Below are 19438 nucleotides of genomic sequence, written 5' to 3'. Positions count from 1 at the left end.
CATTTTTTATGAAAGTGAGTACGTGACTACCTCCAAATAGAATTCTGGTATGTTCTTTGAATATGATTGGCTGCGTCACCCATTGCAAGACCAATTTTGATTGATTGATTTATGTAGGGGTGAACATTCGGATCCGAGAATTCGAAATTTTTGAAAAAACCAATCCGAACCGAACCGAACTGAAATAACTGAAATTCGAAATTCGAAAATTCGTAATCCGAACCAAACCGAAAAATCAGAAATTCTAAATATTTTTATTTTTTTTTAATTTTTAAATTTCTTTTATATTTTATTATTATTTTATAATGTTAAATATATATATATAATATTAAAATATAATCAATAAATTTGAGTTTTTTATAATAAAATATAATATTTTTAATAAAATATTAAATATGTATAATAAAAAAATATATTAAAATATTATATTTCGGATTTCGGATTGGTTCGGATTTTAAGTATACCGATCCGATCCGAAAATTCAAAATTTGTTAAAAATTCAATCCGAAAAATCCGAACTAAATTTTAAATTTCGGTTTGGTTCGGATTGAATTTTCAAATTTTGGATATTTTGCTCACCCCTAGATTGATGTGTTTTGTATCTATATAAATATATATACCATTATTATATACCGTCGTTATTTTTCGAGTATACTCTAAATAAACTTTGATCGAATCTAATAGTCTGTAAGTTAAATTCGAAAAAACAAATCACACTAAGAAAATCATGTGTAGCAAATAAAATTTTGAGACATCAAAAGTTTAAACTCATACAATGGCTTTTTGAGTGGACTTTTGGGTGAAAAACAATGTTCCTTATTTTATCTTTGTAGAATTTACTCATATATTTGGTAAAATTTTGAAGATGAACAAATTAATCATTGTTGAATTTTTTTTATTTTTATTTTGTGTGTATTTGGATAGGAGGATATGTTTATAGGCAAAGGCAAAATGAAAAATATATTTCTAGTGATTGATTTTATTTTTTATTTTTTAGTTATCTTTTGATAATGAATTTTACATTTTCTTATGTATAGAAGATCAATCTCTTACATAAATAAATGTGTAAAATCTTAAATTTAATAATGAAAAGATGAGAACCCTTAATTGTTTACATTAACCTAAGATTGTTAATTACTCAAAATAAGACATTAACTTACAATAATTTATGTTATTTGGTATTTACTGAATTGTTCTACGACATACAATTTACTTGGACAAACAATTTCAATAAATAAATAAATAATGTATAACTTTGAAGTAAGACAATCATTTACGTAATTTAATATAAAGTATATTTAATTTATTGATAGTTTCAGAAGGATTTTTTTTACTATTTGTAATTCTTTTTTTAAAAAAAAATCAAATCAAATAATTATTTTTTATAATATATTAAAAATTAAATTTATATATATATAAAATATTATATTAATACATATTTATATCATATTAAATAATTATTTAGATTCAATTTTATTTAGATACTATTCAAAACTTATTTTTTTTTACTACAAACTAAACTATCGTATTAAAATATTATTTAAACTAAAATTAACATACTCCCTCTGTTCATACAAAGGATATCATTTTCTATTTTTATTTGTCCCAAAACAAAGATATCATTTCCCAATTTAGTTATTGTACTACATACATAGTATAATTAATAATCTTATAACTTCCAATATTTTATACAAATGTCATTACTTTTATATCACACAATTTAATTGGGACATTTTTGTCCTTTTACTATAAATCAATAATAGGGACATTTTTGTCCTTTTACTATAAATCAATAATATAATATAAATAAATAAAAATAAATATTGTTCTTCTTCCGGCACAGATGCAGTATAAATTAAAATTCAAATATAAACCAAACAGACGTGATGATTGCTAAAATTGTTTAATAATTGGGTGGGGTTTCCAATTGGCATGTTTTATTCTTTGATTTGGTGGTCCATTATTTATTATATCAATTGCGTAATTATGACGTCATCAATACGTGTCGCAATTTATTGAGTGTTATGTGTTTGTCTATATATACGATTATTTTGTATTTAATTAATTAGTTATTTAATTATTGGACAATCATCATTTCTGCTCACTCACCGATTTCATTGCTCAATTATTTTATTACTGTTGTAAAAAACATATATAAAATATTATTATTACTTTTTTTTACAAATTTGAGACAACATGCGGCGAGTTTGTCGACCGGTGTAAATAAAAAAAATATATATATATATATATATATAAAGAGATTTTGTGTGTAAAATAATATAAATTTAATTAAATTGATTTATATTTATTAAGCGTGTTTAAATTGATAAATTTGTTAAAAATAAAAAGTGATCATTTTTCGTGAACGAGAAAAAAAAAGTTATCTGGAACAAAAGAAAAAAATATTTATCAAATGAAAAAAATATATTTTTACTGAAAATTATACGGTGTAAATAGTATAGATTTGTGTTTGAAATCATAAGAAAAGCAAAGTATTAAAATCTTTTAATAAAATATTAGATTGTTTTTATACTATAAAAGACAAAATGCACAGTTACATTAAAATTTATATCTAAAACTTTGAGCACAAATGAAGCTTTGAATAATTAAAATCCTCTATTATTCTTAATCTATATAGCTCTATGTATTGGTAAGATTTTACATCTGATTTTATTTTATTTTTTTTCTTCCAAATATATCAAATCAAGCAGCAAATTTTTATTTATTTTATTACACTAAAATCCAAATTTTCATTCAAAACATCGTATCTATACATATTTATATCAAATCAAACAATTATTTAAATTCAAAATTTTACTATTCAAAATTAAAATTCAAAACCAAAACCTCACAAGTAAACACACCTAATTAAACTAATTTATATAATTATCGTTTCCTATATCGTAGATAAGTAAAATAAAAGAATAATTGTGAGTTGTTTTATGTTTTGTCTATTGCATTAGTTTATTGAGATTTGTCTTGTTAAATTTAATTTATAAAATATTAAACTTGATTAAGAATTTATCCAAAAATAAATTATTTGAATCAAATGAGAGTTGCATGCATGCATATGAATTAAATGTAATCTCTCCCACTTTAATTACAAAAAACTCTAACTACGTATTGATACTTTACCATAAAGTCATATATTACTAATACTATATATACTTAATCAATTCAGTGTATAAATAAATAATTAATTAGACTTGTTTCTTTAATAAAAAGAACAAAACTTGTTTATGGGCCATAATGATTGTATTGGGCTATTCGGCCCAATTTGTTGTCAAAACTTTTGATAAAAGAAGCCCATCCAGAAATAAAATTACACACATATATTGGAATCTTCCTCCACTTAAGTTAGGGGCGGATGCAGTATTAAGCAAGGTGGGTCAATTGACCCACAAAAATAAAAATAAGAATAATACTAATTATCACTAAATTACAAATATATCCTTAAATATTAGTTCTATTTTTATTTCATGAATCAGTTTCGGTATTCGACTACGACCCATCAAAAGAATTATTGATGTCTTGTTTTTTTCCCTTCCAATCGACTTTTAATGAAAAAAAAGATTGCAATTGATGATTTTTGAATTATTATTAGGTAAGTTCATTATTGATGTTTAATGCGATGAAATATTGAGATAAAGAAAAATAGCAACGGCAAACGTGGAAGATCATTTTCAGCTATAACTATCATCAAGAAAAACTTACGGAATAGCATGAAAGAGTAATTATTAAATGATTGTTTCGTTATTTTTCTAGAAAGAGATATGTTTACGAAAGTTAGTATAGATGCTATTGTCAGCCGATACCAAAATATAAGAGATCTCGTCGTGAACACTTATAACTATTTTAATGTCTAAGTGATTGTTAATTTGAAATTTCATATTTTTTTAATGTAATTTTTGTTGATATATTTATTAATTTTAATTTAATAATATTAATTTATCAGACCTACCAAAGTCAAAATTCTAGATCCGCCAGTAACAGGAATTAAAAAGGTAAAAATAAAATAAAATATATATATGTTTTTTTTTTCTTTTTCGAAAATTGGATTTGAATGTTTGAATTTTTTTTAAAAAAATATTTTATGTTTTTTTTTCCTAACTATTGAATAAAAATCAAAAGAATAAAAAGAATCCGACAAATGTCAAATTATGTCTAATGCCTTGCTGATTATAAAGTTCTTCTTCTTTTTTCGTATCCCCGCATTTATTTATTTACTTATCAATTAATTCTCTTTTATCTGCAAATGATATCTTGATGGATATAAAACAAATAACTACCATTGACCCAAATATTAAATATAGTAGAATAAATAAATAAAACATTTTGCATCTGTTTAACAAGGATTTTTTTAAGATTTAAAATTTTGAAAAGAAAAATAATAGTAATAAAAAAATATACATGTGGTGTTACATTTATAGTAGGAAAAAAAAACTTTCTCTATGGTAATGTTAGAGGAGACTAAAGAATAATACTCCCATCCGTACTATGGGAAGGGTGGCATTTGCTTTTTACACGTAAATTTTTTTAATATTAGTATTATATTGGATTTTAATAAAAAAAAAGACAAAAATACCCTTATTATTATGGTATAATATAAAAGTAATGGTATTTGTGTAATATATTGTGAGTTGAAAGAGTATTTATTATGTTAAGTAGGTATTACAATTACTAAATTAGAAAATGATAACCTTGTTTTGAGACGGACAAAAATAAAAATGATAACCTTTCAATAGGACAAAGAAAATATAAAATTATTACAAAATTAATAATAAAGTAACAATGTAAGTAGAAAAAATAATGAGAAAATTTGTTTATTATAAATAAATTATATATAAATTTAAATGACATTTAAAAAGAATATGGTATAATCATTCCAGACTAATAGAGTATAGTACTCCATTCGTCTCAAATGAAAAGTAACATTCGTTTTTTTCACGTAAATTTTTAAATATTAGTATTATATTACAGTGAAAAAGATGAAAATACTCTTATTAGTATTGTATAATATAAATATTGTGACATTTGTGTAATATATTGTAAGTTGAAAGGATATTTATTATGTTAAGTAGATAATACAATTACTTAAATTAAAAAATAGTATTCTTATTTGTAGCGGACGAAAATAAAAAATAATTTTTTTTTTTTATGGAATGGACGAAAGGAGTATATTTTTTAAATTTAATATTGTCAAAGTTTTGAAAAGTCCTCTTCAATTGTGGAGCATCAGTCTAACCCAAAAAAAGACATGTGTTAATTGTCTAATTACATTTGATTAACTAATCAATGTAATTATTGTGTTATTAAGTGGGACCCGCAGTGGCAATAAAAAGATAGCTTAGTTTATAGGGTATCTATTTAGCCCTATGCCCATTTACTGCTGCACGCGTCGGCCCGACAACGAAGGATCTGTTTGGTTACCAACCTACAATATTCAAATTGTCCTACAAATTACCTGTACAATAAGTTCTCGAACAAACGCGAAATATTTTCCCGAGTCATCACCAAATGATCGATTGAAACGTGTTCAATTTAATAAGCAGTAAATTGGTTTTCTGGTTTTCTGGTTTTTTTGTTATTTTTATTTTTATTTTTCCTGAATATTATTACACAGTATTTGAAGCTAAAACCACTCGATCGCAATCAATTATATATGTAACATTTTTTTAAAAAAATGTAAAATAATTATTAAATATAATATTTTACATAACAAATATATACTAATTGATACTTCTTTCGAAAAATAAATTTATTTATTTTTTATAAGAATTTTATTGCGATAGAACTCTCTATTTAATCTACTATGTTTACATTTCTGTTTCTGTGTGCCACAGATTTCATGTCATTTTTTTAAAATTATTATACACTTTAATCTTATTTTAAATTTTCTAATTTAATTTTTTAAAATTTTAATTAAATTAATTAATTATTTTAATATTAATTTATAATTATTTATATTATATGATAATATATTTTTAATTATCTACTAATTATATTTATCTTAAATCTTCGTATTTACAGTGCCTCGGACATACAATGTGGAACGGAGGAAGTATTTTTCATAATTGAAAAAGTAAAAATGTGTAAAAAGTATTACCTAATTCTTTATTATTATTATTATTTTTAAATTTGTTTTGGTTAAAAAACATGAAGGAATGAAGTCTTTTGGTTTTGGTTGTAGTGAGGGAAACAAATACGCGAATCTTTGCTCATTTAGTCCACCGTTAATTTCCATAAATAGGTGTTGATGTGATATTTTAAATGTAAAATTAATTTTTAGTATAATATAAAAAAAAATTCAGTTGTTTGATTTGATATTTTTTGAGAAAAAATAAAATAAAAAGTGTATTTAAAATCCAATTCCCCAAACAAACATACACTATCTAATTTTTGATTACCTCTCTTTTATAAATAGAAATAAAGATTACAATTAAGTCTCTAGAAGCCTAAAAGGGTCATTTTTCATTTATAGTTAGCTTTTGTCTTCAAAGGCCGTGCTAACTTTATTATTATTATTATTTAATTATTAAAATTAAATTATTATTATTATTATTATTATTTTATAGAATATCATATATAAATAAATGAATAAAGTTAAACACACTTTGAAGGTTAATTATAATTGTACTCTCTATCAGAAGAATTTATATTATTATTTTTTTTTTAGCTATAAATAAATTTTTAATATCATATTTGACACTTCTTTATCATTTTAATCATGTAGGTAAAATTCATATAATAATAATCATATATCTAATTTATTATTGTCGTTGAACATATGATATAATATTGAAATATTGTCATATGCACTAAAGTAACATTGTCAGAGTATGATAAGAAACACTACATAAAAGACTAAAATTAAACTGCTTTTGTTCATTAATAAATTTCTCATTATTTTTTATTTTTTTTAGTGTCTGAATTCTTTTCGTTAAATAATTTCATTATTCAAACTAAGTGTTTATATTCGGTTCGATTAAACTCGGTTGGATAAATATGATGTACTATTTTATTTGTTTAATCATATATATATATATATAATATTTTATTTACTTATTTATTTTTAAGTAATAATTTCACAATATTAGAAATGTTCTTTTTAACGAACATTCGTGAACAATGTTCAAACTTATTTGCTAATAAAATGAGTATATTTATATTATTCGGCTTGATTCGTTTATGTTTGCAAACGAATTTAAACAAAATCAAACCAAACCAAATTCACAAAAGTTTATATATAAATAACCTTTAAAAATAAATATAATAATAATAATAATAATAATAATACACTCTCACACTGATGTGTCCAGCCATTATTCCGATGAATCAAAAAAATAGAAACATAACATGTGTCCATATTCTATTTATGGTTTATTTCCATAGCTGGAGGTGTGTTTGTTTGAGGGATTTTGTGAGATTTCTAATATTCCCACAAAATTTTTCCTAAAAAAAATCAAATCAAACATTTATTTTTCATTTTCTATATTATACTAAAAATCAATTTTACATTTAAAACATCACATCAATTCTTATTTATATCACATCATACAACTATTCAAATTCAAATTTTTTACTATTCAAATCCCAATCCAAAATCCAAACCTTCAAACAAACACACCCATAGAAATTTTTTACTATTGAACATGGAACATGCCTCTATTTTATTTATTTATTATTATTATTATTTTTTATGAGTTTATTTGTCTTGAAAAAAATAGTTTGAATTTATTATTAATTAGATATTTGATATGAGTGTATATTTTCAAAAAATAAAGAATTTAAATAATAATTTCTTTAAAAAAAATATATAGCAAAAGAAACGCATTCATAATAAGACAAAATTAATCAATAATCACTAATAATACATAAATTATAACTTAAAACCTCTAACTAAACATTTGGGTCTTTTATTTTTTAAATAATATTTTGGTATTGTTATAATATCAAAGGGTTGAATATTAAGCAAATAGATTGAATAAATTACTTAGTCAACACTATAAATATTTCTTTTTGATAATTCATGTGAAAGAACTCAAGATTTGAGGATGAGTGATCGATGTAGTAACTTTCAATATGCGGGTGATGATATGATTTTCCTGGTGCTGAATAATAATTAAATTGACAAGTCGGAGTGTCACATACACAATAATTTATTTATTAGTTTTTTTTTTTAACAAAAAATTATTTCTAGCATATATCTATTTTTATTTTAAATATAAACAAAAAAAATTGATTTGTTCTTCATTTTTCCTTGTTTTTTTTTGTCAAACACATTAAATTTGTTTACTTAATTTTTTTCCCTCAATTCTTTACTATTTAAGTTTCTTAATTTTTTCAAAAAATATCACAATTAACAATTATTTCAATTTTTTTTTTTATCACTTTCATAATTTTTAATAATTTTGACATATATTTTTTGCATTATTAATATAAATATATTTGTATTAGGCATAAGAAGCGTACAGGTAATAAAATAATAAATACATTTAATTAAATTATTATTTTTTTAATAAATAAGGTATATATATTTCATATTTTATGTGAGTTAATGTATATTATTTATAATATTAATCAAGAAGTAGATCAATTTTTTATTTATTTATTTTTTTATTGAACACACATTTTATTTTTTTATTTATAATATATTATACATTTTATTTAAAATATAAAAACGAACAAAATTTTATGTACAAAAAAGCTTGCAAAATCCTTAAGTTATTATATATATATATATATATATATATATATAACTTAAAACACAAGTAAACATATTCCAAAATAAGCATTATTGTAATTAATTAATAAAATATTCTGTGTTATACAAGTGAGTTGACAGATATTTGCCAAAAACTGCCAAACTTTGTAATAAAAATATTTTTTAAAAATATAATAAAATAAAAATATAATTAATAATTAATAATGGGGTCGACCTATTATTAAAATGAATTTATATGACAGGAATTTAAATTCAACTCACCTATTTTTTTCTGCTAGTTAATGTAAAATAAAAAATACTATATTTTTAATCGAAAATATTAAAATGATATAATTAAAAAATTTTAAAAAACAAAAATTGGCTGATAAAATAAAAGAAAAGCGGAAAAAACAAACAACATTTACTGAAGATAAATAGAAAAGGGTTTTTGAGCATAAAGAAAAAACGGGCAGCCCGTGGAGTGCTTTCGGGCAGCCATGGAAAACGCTACTCTCTCGCTCTCTCACACACACACTCTCTCACGCCAGCGCCCAAAAAGAAAAATGATAATTATCCCACGCTCGAGGATACTTTACTCTCTCTCACACACACTACTTCCAGATACTTCCACAGAGAGAGAGAGAGAGGTGGAGAAAAGCAAAGTACGTTGCAGAGGGGAAAAAACAAAACAGTGTAGCAGAGAGCCATTAAAAGGGGTTACGGAAGGAGGAAAGAAGAAGAGGCAGCAGCAGAAGAAGAAGATCATACACTCCTTACACAGCTCGGAGACTTCGGATTGCCTGAAGTGAACACTACAGCAACAATCACAATTGCCGCCTGGATCGGTTTGAGCAATGTCGAGCGGTTTCGGGTTGCAATTGTAGGCTTTCGAGGGTTTGGTTTATAATTTTTTGGATCTGAAGCATTATCGTGTTTGTTGCCTGATTTGTTGTTTATGCGTAGGGATGAGTGAATGAGACGGCGGACGGAAGGAGAAGTAATGGCGGCGGCGGCGTCAATGGCGGTGTGGCTGATTGTGGCGGTAGTGCATTTGGTGGTTTTAACCGATGCTAATATGGAAGGTTCTCTTTGCTACTTGTTGATTTGATTACCTGCTTAATGCGATTCGTTTTTTCGATGATTGTTTGTTTTCATATTCTAGGTTTAGTTTGAGATTTTTCTATGGATCATTAATTTGGTTAGGTTTGGGAGAATTTATGCTTTTACTGGAATCTATGTTCAAGTGCTAACATTAAATGCTGTTGTTATAGTTTTAGGATTGCTGTATAGCCTTTTTTGGAATGCTTTTGTGGTTGTGAATTTTGGTTCCTTTTTACTGTGTTGCTGCTATTCACATTATTGAGTAATATGTCTTGACAGATGTCAAATTTGGTGATGTGTATTGCCTAATTTGGGGGTGGGGGGAGGATATAAGTTTTGGAATTTAGCTTATTGTTTGTTTGTACTGGAATGGATTGAATTTGGTTTGTATTGAATGGTATTAGGGAATGTCATTCGATACCGGTGATGCTGATGATGACATTCGAAATTCGAATTGAGTTTTTGGGATGGAATTGCACATTTTATGGGAGGATTGTATTTTTGGGATCTGAATTTAGGGTTATAAGTCTTGGGATTTAGCTTATTGTTTGTTTGTACTAGAATGGATTCGAATTTGGTCTGTATTGAATGGGATTAGGGTGTGTTAGTCGATACCAGTGACGCTGATGATGGGGTTCGGGTTGAGTTTTGGGATGAAATTGTACATCTTATGGGAGGATTGTATTTTTGGGATCTGAACTTCGGGTTTTTGTGTTTGATAGGTGATGCTTTGCATAGTCTTAGGACGAATTTAGAGGATCCGAACAATGTGTTACAGAGCTGGGACCCGACTCTTGTGAACCCCTGCACTTGGTTCCATGTCACTTGCAACAATGATAATAGCGTGATACGAGTGTAAGGATATGTTTCGTTTATGATTATCTTGTTTCAGCAGTGTTATTACGTTTTGTAGAACTCATTTGGACTTGTGGAATGATCTGTTTCTTGCCAATTTTGTTGCCAGCGATCTAGGAAATGCCGCATTATCTGGTCAATTAGTCCCTCAGCTCGGATTGTTGAAGAATTTGCAGTACTTGTATGTTACAATTACATTATTTTCATATATATATACACATATACATATACATATATTTTGCTAATACCAGCTTGTTCCTTAATTTATAGGACTGGATTGAAGATTATTTCGTCTAGTTTTTTAATAGGCTTTTCAAAACAAATCATTAGATTAAGGAAATTTTATTCTACTTATGGTTAAGCAATACGGCATAGTTTGAAGTATTGCTTATAAATGGAATACTCTTTAATTCTAGTTTCAATTTCAGCTCATTTTGAAACTCCAACGAAAACCTGCAAATATACTTAATGTCAGTTTGAGGACTTTTTCAAGATTTTCTTCTTTTAGATTTCATTTAGGAGCTAAAGCTAGATTCTTCGTAACTGTAAAGTTTTCGACAGAATATCAACATTTGATTTGTCTGTGATCTGCAATCACACTAACTCAATCTTACTCGTGCAATGCAAAGTATTGTATCATATTTTATGCTTTCTATTTATCACATCAACCCGTGCATACGCAAGCACACGTGCACTCACCTATAAATTTCAAAAGTTTGTGAGCTCAAACCTATGCAGTTAACTTATTGTAAGCTTTTTGTCTCAAATGATCTGACATCACGCCTGTCGGTTGCTTGGTTGTGATAGGGAGCTGTACAGTAACAACATTAGTGGGCCAATTACCGGCGATCTCGGAAATCTTACCAATTTGGTGAGCTTGGACCTGTACGTGAACAGTTTCAGCGGTCCCATTCCAGACACGTTGGGCAAGCTGTCAAAATAGAGATTCCTGTGCGTGAAGTTGTTAACGAACTATCGTAGATTTATATAAATTAGTGTTTTTTTTGGATCGCTTATTCTTATCACCAACAGCTCTCTGAATTTTTTTTGAGTTATGATTGATGTAATTCTGTAACGACTCGTTACAATTCAGGATCCTTACTGTATATTGTTGTTTATTCGTAAGGATAGCCGGTTAAACAACAACAGCCTGACTGGACGCATTCCCATGTCGTTGACAAACATCTCAACCCTTCAAGTTCTGTAAGTATTAATTTCTAAATAACTCATTGATTTACAGAATCCTGTTGTGCGTGTAACAGCAACTGTTTCTATCTTTGCATATTATGCAGAGATCTGTCGAATAATCATCTTTCAGGTGCAGTTCCAGACAATGGCTCCTTTTCTTTGTTTACACCTATAAGGTATAAGGCAATGATCATGGATTCAAGTAGAAACCTTGTTTGTTTTGATTAGCGTCTAACGTACATGATTGGCGTATTTGCAGCTTTGCAAACAACTTGGATCTATGCGGCCCAGTCACTGGACACTGAGATATTGTTGCAGTGTTTTGGAGTCTGTATCCGAAACCATTATAGCTCTTGTAACAGAAAAAGGTAACTGCACTAGAACCGGATTTCAATCTTTGCTACCCTAATTAAACATCATTATTTTGCTTTTATCGTTGTTTCAATAAATATTATGCAATAAAATAAATCTTCCGGTGAAATAGGAGTTTGAGAGGTGTCTTATTTCCATGCTTTTATGCATGTAGAGTTCAGTGGTGTATTTGAGTGTAATTATAAGTTTACACAGATGAACTTAGTAGTTTGGGTAGTTAGTAAGTGAGCTACTAACATTAAGGAGAGATTACGAGAGTTTAACATTTACGTTGTGTTGAAAGTTATGTGTCAGTATCAACATTTACGTCGTGTTGAAAGTTATGTGTCAGTATGTATGGTGTTTAATTATGTGCAAATTACATTCATATTATTGTCTTGGTTGGTTGGTAGGTGCCCATCACTTGGATTTGCGACCGGAAACTGCCGAGGATCCCGACTGGCTGCTGGAGCAGAGGGCCGTCGAAGTCAAGTTGATTCTTCAGCATATTGGTGGATTCAAATTTTAAGGTATGTTGCTTCTATAATTTGATAAAGTTGACATCATATTTAGCAAAAAAAAATGTGGCAATTTCAGGCTGATGTTACTCATTCCAACACGCAAAAAATTAGTGCATTTTTTGCGAGGGACAGAGTAATATCTTTTGGTTTGTCTCGGGTTGTTTTAAAATTCAAGCCCGATAGGCCCGGCCTGATTCTGGATTGGGCTTGAAAACCCAAACCAAGGCATGACCCGGTTTCAACTTATACCGGGCCAGGCCAACCCACATTTTTTATATTAAGTTTTAATTAAATTGTGTGTTTTTTTTTTTAGTTAGAAAATAAGTTATATTAGTTTAAATTGACATACTTAGGAAAAAATATGTTTATTGATAATTAAGAATTTAAAAAAAATTAATGCATACAAGTCCCGGGACGTAAACATGATTCTATTACTATATGCAAGAAGCTAAAATAAATGCAAAGCATACATGTAAAAGAAAAAGAACGAAATACTCCCTATTATATGTTCGGTGGATCATCCGACCATTCTCTCGTATGCATATAAAAAGATTTCAAATAGATATTAATATATGTGCATAGGAAAGAACAAAATTATATAATAACCACTTACCATGGATTTGAAATCGAGATCGAAGGATCTTTGTTGATCCCCTCGTCTCCACATAAACTTTACCTATAAATTAAAAACACTTAAAAATAAGTTAGTATAAAATATAGAAACAAAATAAATGCATGCATGTCCCGGGACGGACGTAAAAATAAATCTGTTTCTATTTGTATAATGCTAAATTAAATTAAATGCATAAATGTAAAAAGAAAGGGACGAATTACTCCCTATAATGTATTCGGTCGTCCGATCATCCGACCACTCCCTCTCTATGCATCTAAAAAGATTTAAAATAGATATTAGTATATATGTATAGGAAACAACAAATTATTATTCAAATAACTTACCTTGGATTTGAAATCAAGATCGAAGCATCTTTGCGGATCCCCTCGTTTCCACATAAGCTTTACCTACAAATTAAACACACTTGAAAATAAGTTAGTATAAAATATAGAAACAAAATAGAATGCATGCATGTCCCGGGACCGACGTAAAAATAAATCTATTTCTATATGCATAATGCTAAACTAAATTAAATGCATAAATGTAAAAGGAAAGAGAAGAATTACTCCATGTGATGTATTCGGTCGTCCGATCATCCGGCCACTCCCTGTCGTATGCATCTAAAAAGATTTAGAATAGATATTAGTATATATATGCATAGGAAAAAATAAAAAAATGTTAAAACCATTTACCTTGGGTATGAAATCGAGTTCGAATGATATTTGCGGATCCCCTCGTCTCCCATAAGCTTTTCCTACAAAATAAAAACACTTAAAAAAATAAGTTAGTATAAAATTTAGGAACAAAATTAATGCATGCATATCCCGGGACGGACGTAAAAATAAATCTATTTCTATATGCATAATGCCAAATTATATTAAAGGCATAAATGTAAACGAAAATTAACGAATTACTTCCTCTGATGTGTTCGGTCGTCCGATCATCCGGCCACTCCCTCTCATATGCATCTAAAAATATTTAGAATAGATATTAGTATATGTATGCATAGGAAAAAATAAAAAAATTTTAAAACCATTTACCTTGGGTTTGAAATAGGGTTCGAATGATATTCGCGGATCCTCTCGTCTCCCATAAGCTTTACCTACAAAATAAAAACACTTAAAAAACAAGTTAGTATAAAATTTAGGAACAAAATGAATGCATGCAAGTCCCGGGATATGCAAGAAAATAAAATAAATTTAAAGCGTAAATTAAAAGAAAAAGTAGGAGATACTCCCTATTATGGGATATCCTTCGAGTTCGAAGGATATTCGCGGATCCTCTCGTCTCCCATAAGCTTTACCTACAAAATAAAAACACTTAAAAAACAAGTTAGTATAAAATTTAGGAACAAAATGAATGCATGCAAGTCCCGGGATATGCAAGAAAATAAAATAAATTTAAAGCGTAAATTAAAAGAAAAAGTAGGAGATACTCCCTATTATGGGATATCCTTCGAGTTCGAAGGATATTCGCGGATCCTCTCGTCTCCCATAAGCTTTACCTACAAAATAAAAACACTTAAAAAACAAGTTAGTATAAAATTTAGGAACAAAATTAATGCATGCAAGTCCCGGGATATGCAAGAAAATGAAATAAATTTAAAGCGTAAATTAAAAGAAAAAGTAGGAAATACTCCCTATTATGGGATATCCTTCGAGTTCGAAGGATATTCGCGGATCCTCTCGTCTCCCATAAGCTTTACCTACAAAATAAAAACACTTAAAAAACAAGTTAGTATAAAATTTAGGAACAAAATTAATGCATGCAAGTCCCGGGATATGCAAGAAAATAAAATAAATTTAAAGCGTAAATTAAAAGAAAAAGTAGGAGATACTCCCTATTATGGGATATCCTTCGAGTTCGAAGGATATTCGCGGATCCTCTCGTCTCCCATAAGCTTTACCTACAAAATAAAAACACTTAAAAAATAAGTTAGTATAAAATTTAGGAACAAAATTAATGCATGCAAGTCCCGGGATATGCAAGAAAATAAAATAAATTTAAAGCGTAAATTAAAAGAAAAAGTAGGAGATACTCCCTATTATGGGATATCCTTCGAGTTCGAAGGATATTCGCGGATCCTCTCGTCTCCCATAAGCTTTACCTACAAAATAAAAACACTTAAAAAACAAGTTAGTATAAAATTTAGGAACAAAATTAATGCATGCAATTCCCGGGATATGCAAGAAAATAAAATAAATTTAAAGCGTAAATTAAAAGAAAAAGTAGGAGATACTCCCTATTATGGGATATCCTTCGAGTTCGAAAGATATTCGCGGATCCTCTCGTCTCCCATAAGCTTTACCTACAAAATAAAAACACTTAAAAAACAAGTTAGTATAAAATTTAGGAACAAAATTAATGCATGCAATTCCCGGGATATGCAAGAAAATAAAATAAATTTAAAGCGTAAATTAAAAGAAAAAGTAGGAGATACTCCCTATTATGGGATATCCTTCGAGTTCGAAGGATATTCGCCGATCCTCTCGTCTCCCATAAGCTTTACCTACAAAATAAAAACACTTAAAAAACAAGTTAGTATAAAATTTAGGAACAAAATGAATGCATGCAAGTCCCGGGATATGCAAGAAAATAAAATAAATTTAAAGCGTAAATTAAAAGAAAAAGTAGGAGATACTCCCTATTATGGGATATCCTTCGAGTTCGAAGGATATTCGCCGATCCTCTCGTCTCCCATAAGCTTTACCTACAAAATAAAAACACTTAAAAAACAAGTTAGTATAAAATTTAGGAACAAAATGAATGCATGCAAGTCCCGGGATATGCAAGAAAATAAAATAAATTTAAAGCGTAAATTAAAAGAAAAAGTAGGAGACACTCCCTATTATGGGATATCCTTCGAGTTCGAAGGATATTCGCCGATCCTCTCGTCTCCCATAAGCTTTACCTACATAATAAAAACACTTAAAAAACAAGTTAGTATAAAATTTAGGAACAAAATGAATGCATGCAAGTCCCGGGATATGCAAGAAAATAAAATAAATTTAAAGCGTAAATTAAAAGAAAAAGTAGGAGATACTCCCTATTATGGGATATCCTTCGAGTTCGAAGGATATTCGCCGATCCTCTCGTCTCCCATAAGCTTTACCTACAAAATAAAAACACTTAAAAAACAAGTTAGTATAAAATTTAGGAACAAAATGAATGCATGCAAGTCCCGGGATATGCAAGAAAATAAAATAAATTTAAAGCGTAAATTAAAAGAAAAAGTAGGAGATACTCCCTATTATGGGATATCCTTCGAGTTCGAAAGATATTCGCGGATCCTCTCGTCTCCCATAAGCTTTACCTACAAAATAAAAACACTTAAAAAACAAGTTAGTATGAAATTTAGGAACAAAATTAATGCATGCAAGTCCCGGGATATGCAAGAAAATAAAATAAATAGAAAGCGTAAATTAAAAGAAAAAGTAGGAGATACTCCCTGTTATGGGATATCCTTCGAGTTCGAAGGATATTCGCCGATCCTCTCGTCTCCCATCCTCTCGTCTCCCATAAGCTTTACCTACAAAATAAAAACACTTAAAAAACAAGTTAGTATAAAATTTAGGAACAAAATGAATGCATGCAAGTCCCGGGATATGCAAGAAAATAAAATAAATGGAAAGCGTAAATTAAAAGAAAAAGTATGAGATACTCCCTGTTATGGGATATCCTTCGAGTTCGAAGGATATTCGCCGATCCTCTCGTCTCCCATCCTCTCGTCTCCCATAAGCTTTACCTACAAAATAAAAACACTTAAAAAACAAGTTAGTATAAAATTTAGGAACAAAATGAATGCATGCAAGTCCCGGGATATGCAAGAAAATAAAATAAATGGAAAGCGTAAATTAAAAGAAAAAGTAGGAGATACTCCCTATTATGGGATATCCTTCGAGTTCGAAGGATATTCGCCGATCCTCTCGTCTTCCATCCTCTCGTCTCCCATAAGCTTTTCCTACAAAATAAAAACACTTAAAAAACAAGTTAGTATAAAATTTAGGAACAAAATTAATGCATGCAAGTCCCGGGATATGCAAGAAAATAAAATAAATTTAAAGCGTAAATTAAAAGAAAAAGTAGGAGATACTCCCTATTATGGGATATCCTTCGAGTTCGAAGGATATTCGCCGATCCTCTCGTCTCCTATAAGCTTTACCTACAAAATAAAAACACTTAAAAAATAAGTTAGTATAAAATTTAGGAACAAAATTAATGCATGCAAGTCCCGGGATATGCAAGAAAATAAAATAAATGGAAAGCGTAAATTAAAAGAAAAAGTAGGAGATACTCCCTGTTATGGGATATCCTTCGAGTTCGAAGGATATTCGCCGATCCTCTCGTCTCCCATCCTCTCGTCTCCCATAAGCTTTACCTACAAAATAAAAACACTTAAAAAACAAGTTAGTATAAAATTTAGGAACAAAATTAATGCATGCAAGTCCCGGGATATGCAAGAAAATAAAATAAATTTAAAGCGTAAATTAAAAGAAAAAGTAGGAGATACTCCCTATTATGGGATATCCTTCGAGTTCGAAGGATATTCGCCGATCCTCTCGTCTCCCATAAGCTTTACCTACAAAATAAAAACACTTAAAAAACAAGTTAGTATAAAATTTAGGAACAAAATTAATGCATGCAAGTCCCGGGATATGCAAGAAAATAAAATAAATTTAAAGCGTAAATTAAAAGAAAAGGTAGGAGACACTCCCTGTTATAGGATATCCTTCGAGTTCGAAGGATATTCGCGGATCCTCGCGTTACCTTGTGCATCTAATAGCCTAGAACATAATGAACAATAATATATCAACAAGTTGAAGAATAATAATACCGAATAACTTAAGAAATTACATGATTTCAAATGAGGTATGTATGGTCTAATTAGTCAATCAAGATAAACAAACTTTCATATTAAAATCTTGAGTAATATATTAAATCAGAGATTGAAATTCAAATTACCATTTATGGTTTCCGGAACAGCCAAAGCAGCTTCTTGATCTTAAAACAGGAAGGATCGATCGATGCAAAATGATAAGCAATCGTAAGAACTCAAACTCGCAGTACATGGAGAATTAAAAGAATCAGAAATGACTCACCAAGATTGCTTCGATCGAGATCCAAGAACACTTGACCCTCGCCCTCTCCTGTAAGCAGCCCCACCCCCACCTCTTCGTAATTCATTCCTCCCCACCCCTGCCTTGCCCTGCTCCAAGGCCAACCCGTACCCCACCCCTGCCTCTTTGTAATTCATTCCTCCCCACCCCCCCCCCCCCCCTGCCTGCTCCAAGGCCAACTCGTACCCCACCCCCACCTCTTCGTAATTCATTCCTCCCCCACCCCACCTCTGCCCTGCTCCAAGACCAACTTGCACCCCATCGCATTGCAGCCCCTCCACCCAAATCATGAATATTTATAATGTATGGGTTAACCCTACTTACCTTATATAATTATAATAACGGCTACTTACCTTATTTAGTTTTTTTTAAATTTATTTGAAAACTTACCTTATATAATTATAATAACGGCTACTTACCTTATTTAGCTTTTTTAAAATTTATTTGAAAACTTACCTTATATAATTACAATAACGGCTACTTACCTTATTTAGCTTTTTTAAAATTTATTTGAAAACTTACCTTATTTAATTATAATAACGGCTACTTACCTTATTTAAATCTAATAACGGCTACTTACCTTATTTACCTTTTTTTAAATTTATTTGAAAACTTACCTTATTTAACTTTTTTTTTTAAATTTATTTGAGAACTTTTTTTTAAAATTTATTTGAAAACTTACCTTATTTAATCTCTTACCATAATTTTAATTTTTTTTAAAATTTATTTGAAATTTTACCTTATTTAAACTTTTTAAAAATTTATTTAAAATTTTACTTTATTTAAAAACGGTAATAGCGCTCTCTTATATTTTCAAAAACATTGTATGAAACTCATTTTTATATTTTTTTGTGGCGAGAAAATAATTTTTCATTTATATTTTTTGCATGAAGGGTTTTCATATAACATTTTTTAAAGTATAAGGAAGCGTCATATAATTTTTTAAGTATGAGGGAGAATTTATACTGAATTTCTAAACTATTGAAGA

The 19438-nt window shown here is 28.5% G+C and overlaps 1 protein-coding gene, 1 long non-coding RNA gene and 1 pseudogene across 8 annotated transcripts; 2 read left to right on the top strand and 1 right to left on the bottom strand.

Moving 5' to 3' along the window:
* The first annotated feature begins 9343 nt into the window (after positions 1–9343).
* LOC127248329 (somatic embryogenesis receptor kinase 1-like) lies at positions 9344–18490 on the top strand (annotated as a pseudogene).
* Positions 14253–18376, bottom strand: LOC127248335 (uncharacterized). The gene is made up of 6 exons (XR_007838059.1): positions 18296–18376; positions 17913–18117; positions 16863–17078; positions 15642–16244; positions 14374–15239; positions 14253–14301 (listed from the first exon to the last, which is right to left on the bottom strand). It is a non-coding gene; the product is annotated as an uncharacterized LOC127248335 (long non-coding RNA).
* LOC127248323 (uncharacterized) lies at positions 14488–18308 on the top strand. 7 transcript variants are annotated; one of them, XM_051270609.1, is made up of 3 exons: positions 14488–14837; positions 16446–16983; positions 18034–18308. In XM_051270609.1, exons 1-3 carry the CDS (start codon positions 14488–14490, stop codon positions 18136–18138), a joined length of 993 nt encoding a protein of 330 aa, XP_051126566.1. In that variant the 3' UTR covers positions 18139–18308. The 7 variants fall into 7 exon arrangements, with proteins under 7 accessions (XP_051126566.1, XP_051126563.1, XP_051126564.1 ...); XM_051270606.1 differs by having other exon boundaries at positions 15843–16983; XM_051270607.1 differs by having other exon boundaries at positions 14488–15239.
* Positions 18491–19438: the final 948 nt, after the last annotated feature.

Source organism: Andrographis paniculata, unplaced genomic scaffold (genome assembly GCF_009805555.1).
Source record: "Andrographis paniculata isolate CXL003 unplaced genomic scaffold, ASM980555v1 Contig33END, whole genome shotgun sequence".
Classification (NCBI taxonomy): Eukaryota; Viridiplantae; Streptophyta; class Magnoliopsida; order Lamiales; family Acanthaceae; genus Andrographis; species Andrographis paniculata.
The sequence above is the reverse complement of the archived record's forward strand: the minus strand, read 5'-3'. Positions and strand labels throughout refer to the sequence as shown.

Excerpts from the sequence above, each read along its gene's own strand:
- LOC127248323 (XM_051270603.1), top strand. The coding sequence starts at position 14,488 with ATGAATGCATGCAAGTCCCGGGATATGCAAGAAAATAAAATAAATTTA. Across the intron at positions 15,240-15,641 it reads TCGTCTCCCATAAGCTTTAC|CTACAAAATAAAAACACTTA; the intron begins CTACAAAATAAA and ends CATAAGCTTTAC. Across the intron at positions 16,984-18,033 it reads AGCGTAAATTAAAAGAAAAA|GTAGGAGACACTCCCTGTTA; the intron begins GTATGAGATACT and ends TTAAAAGAAAAG.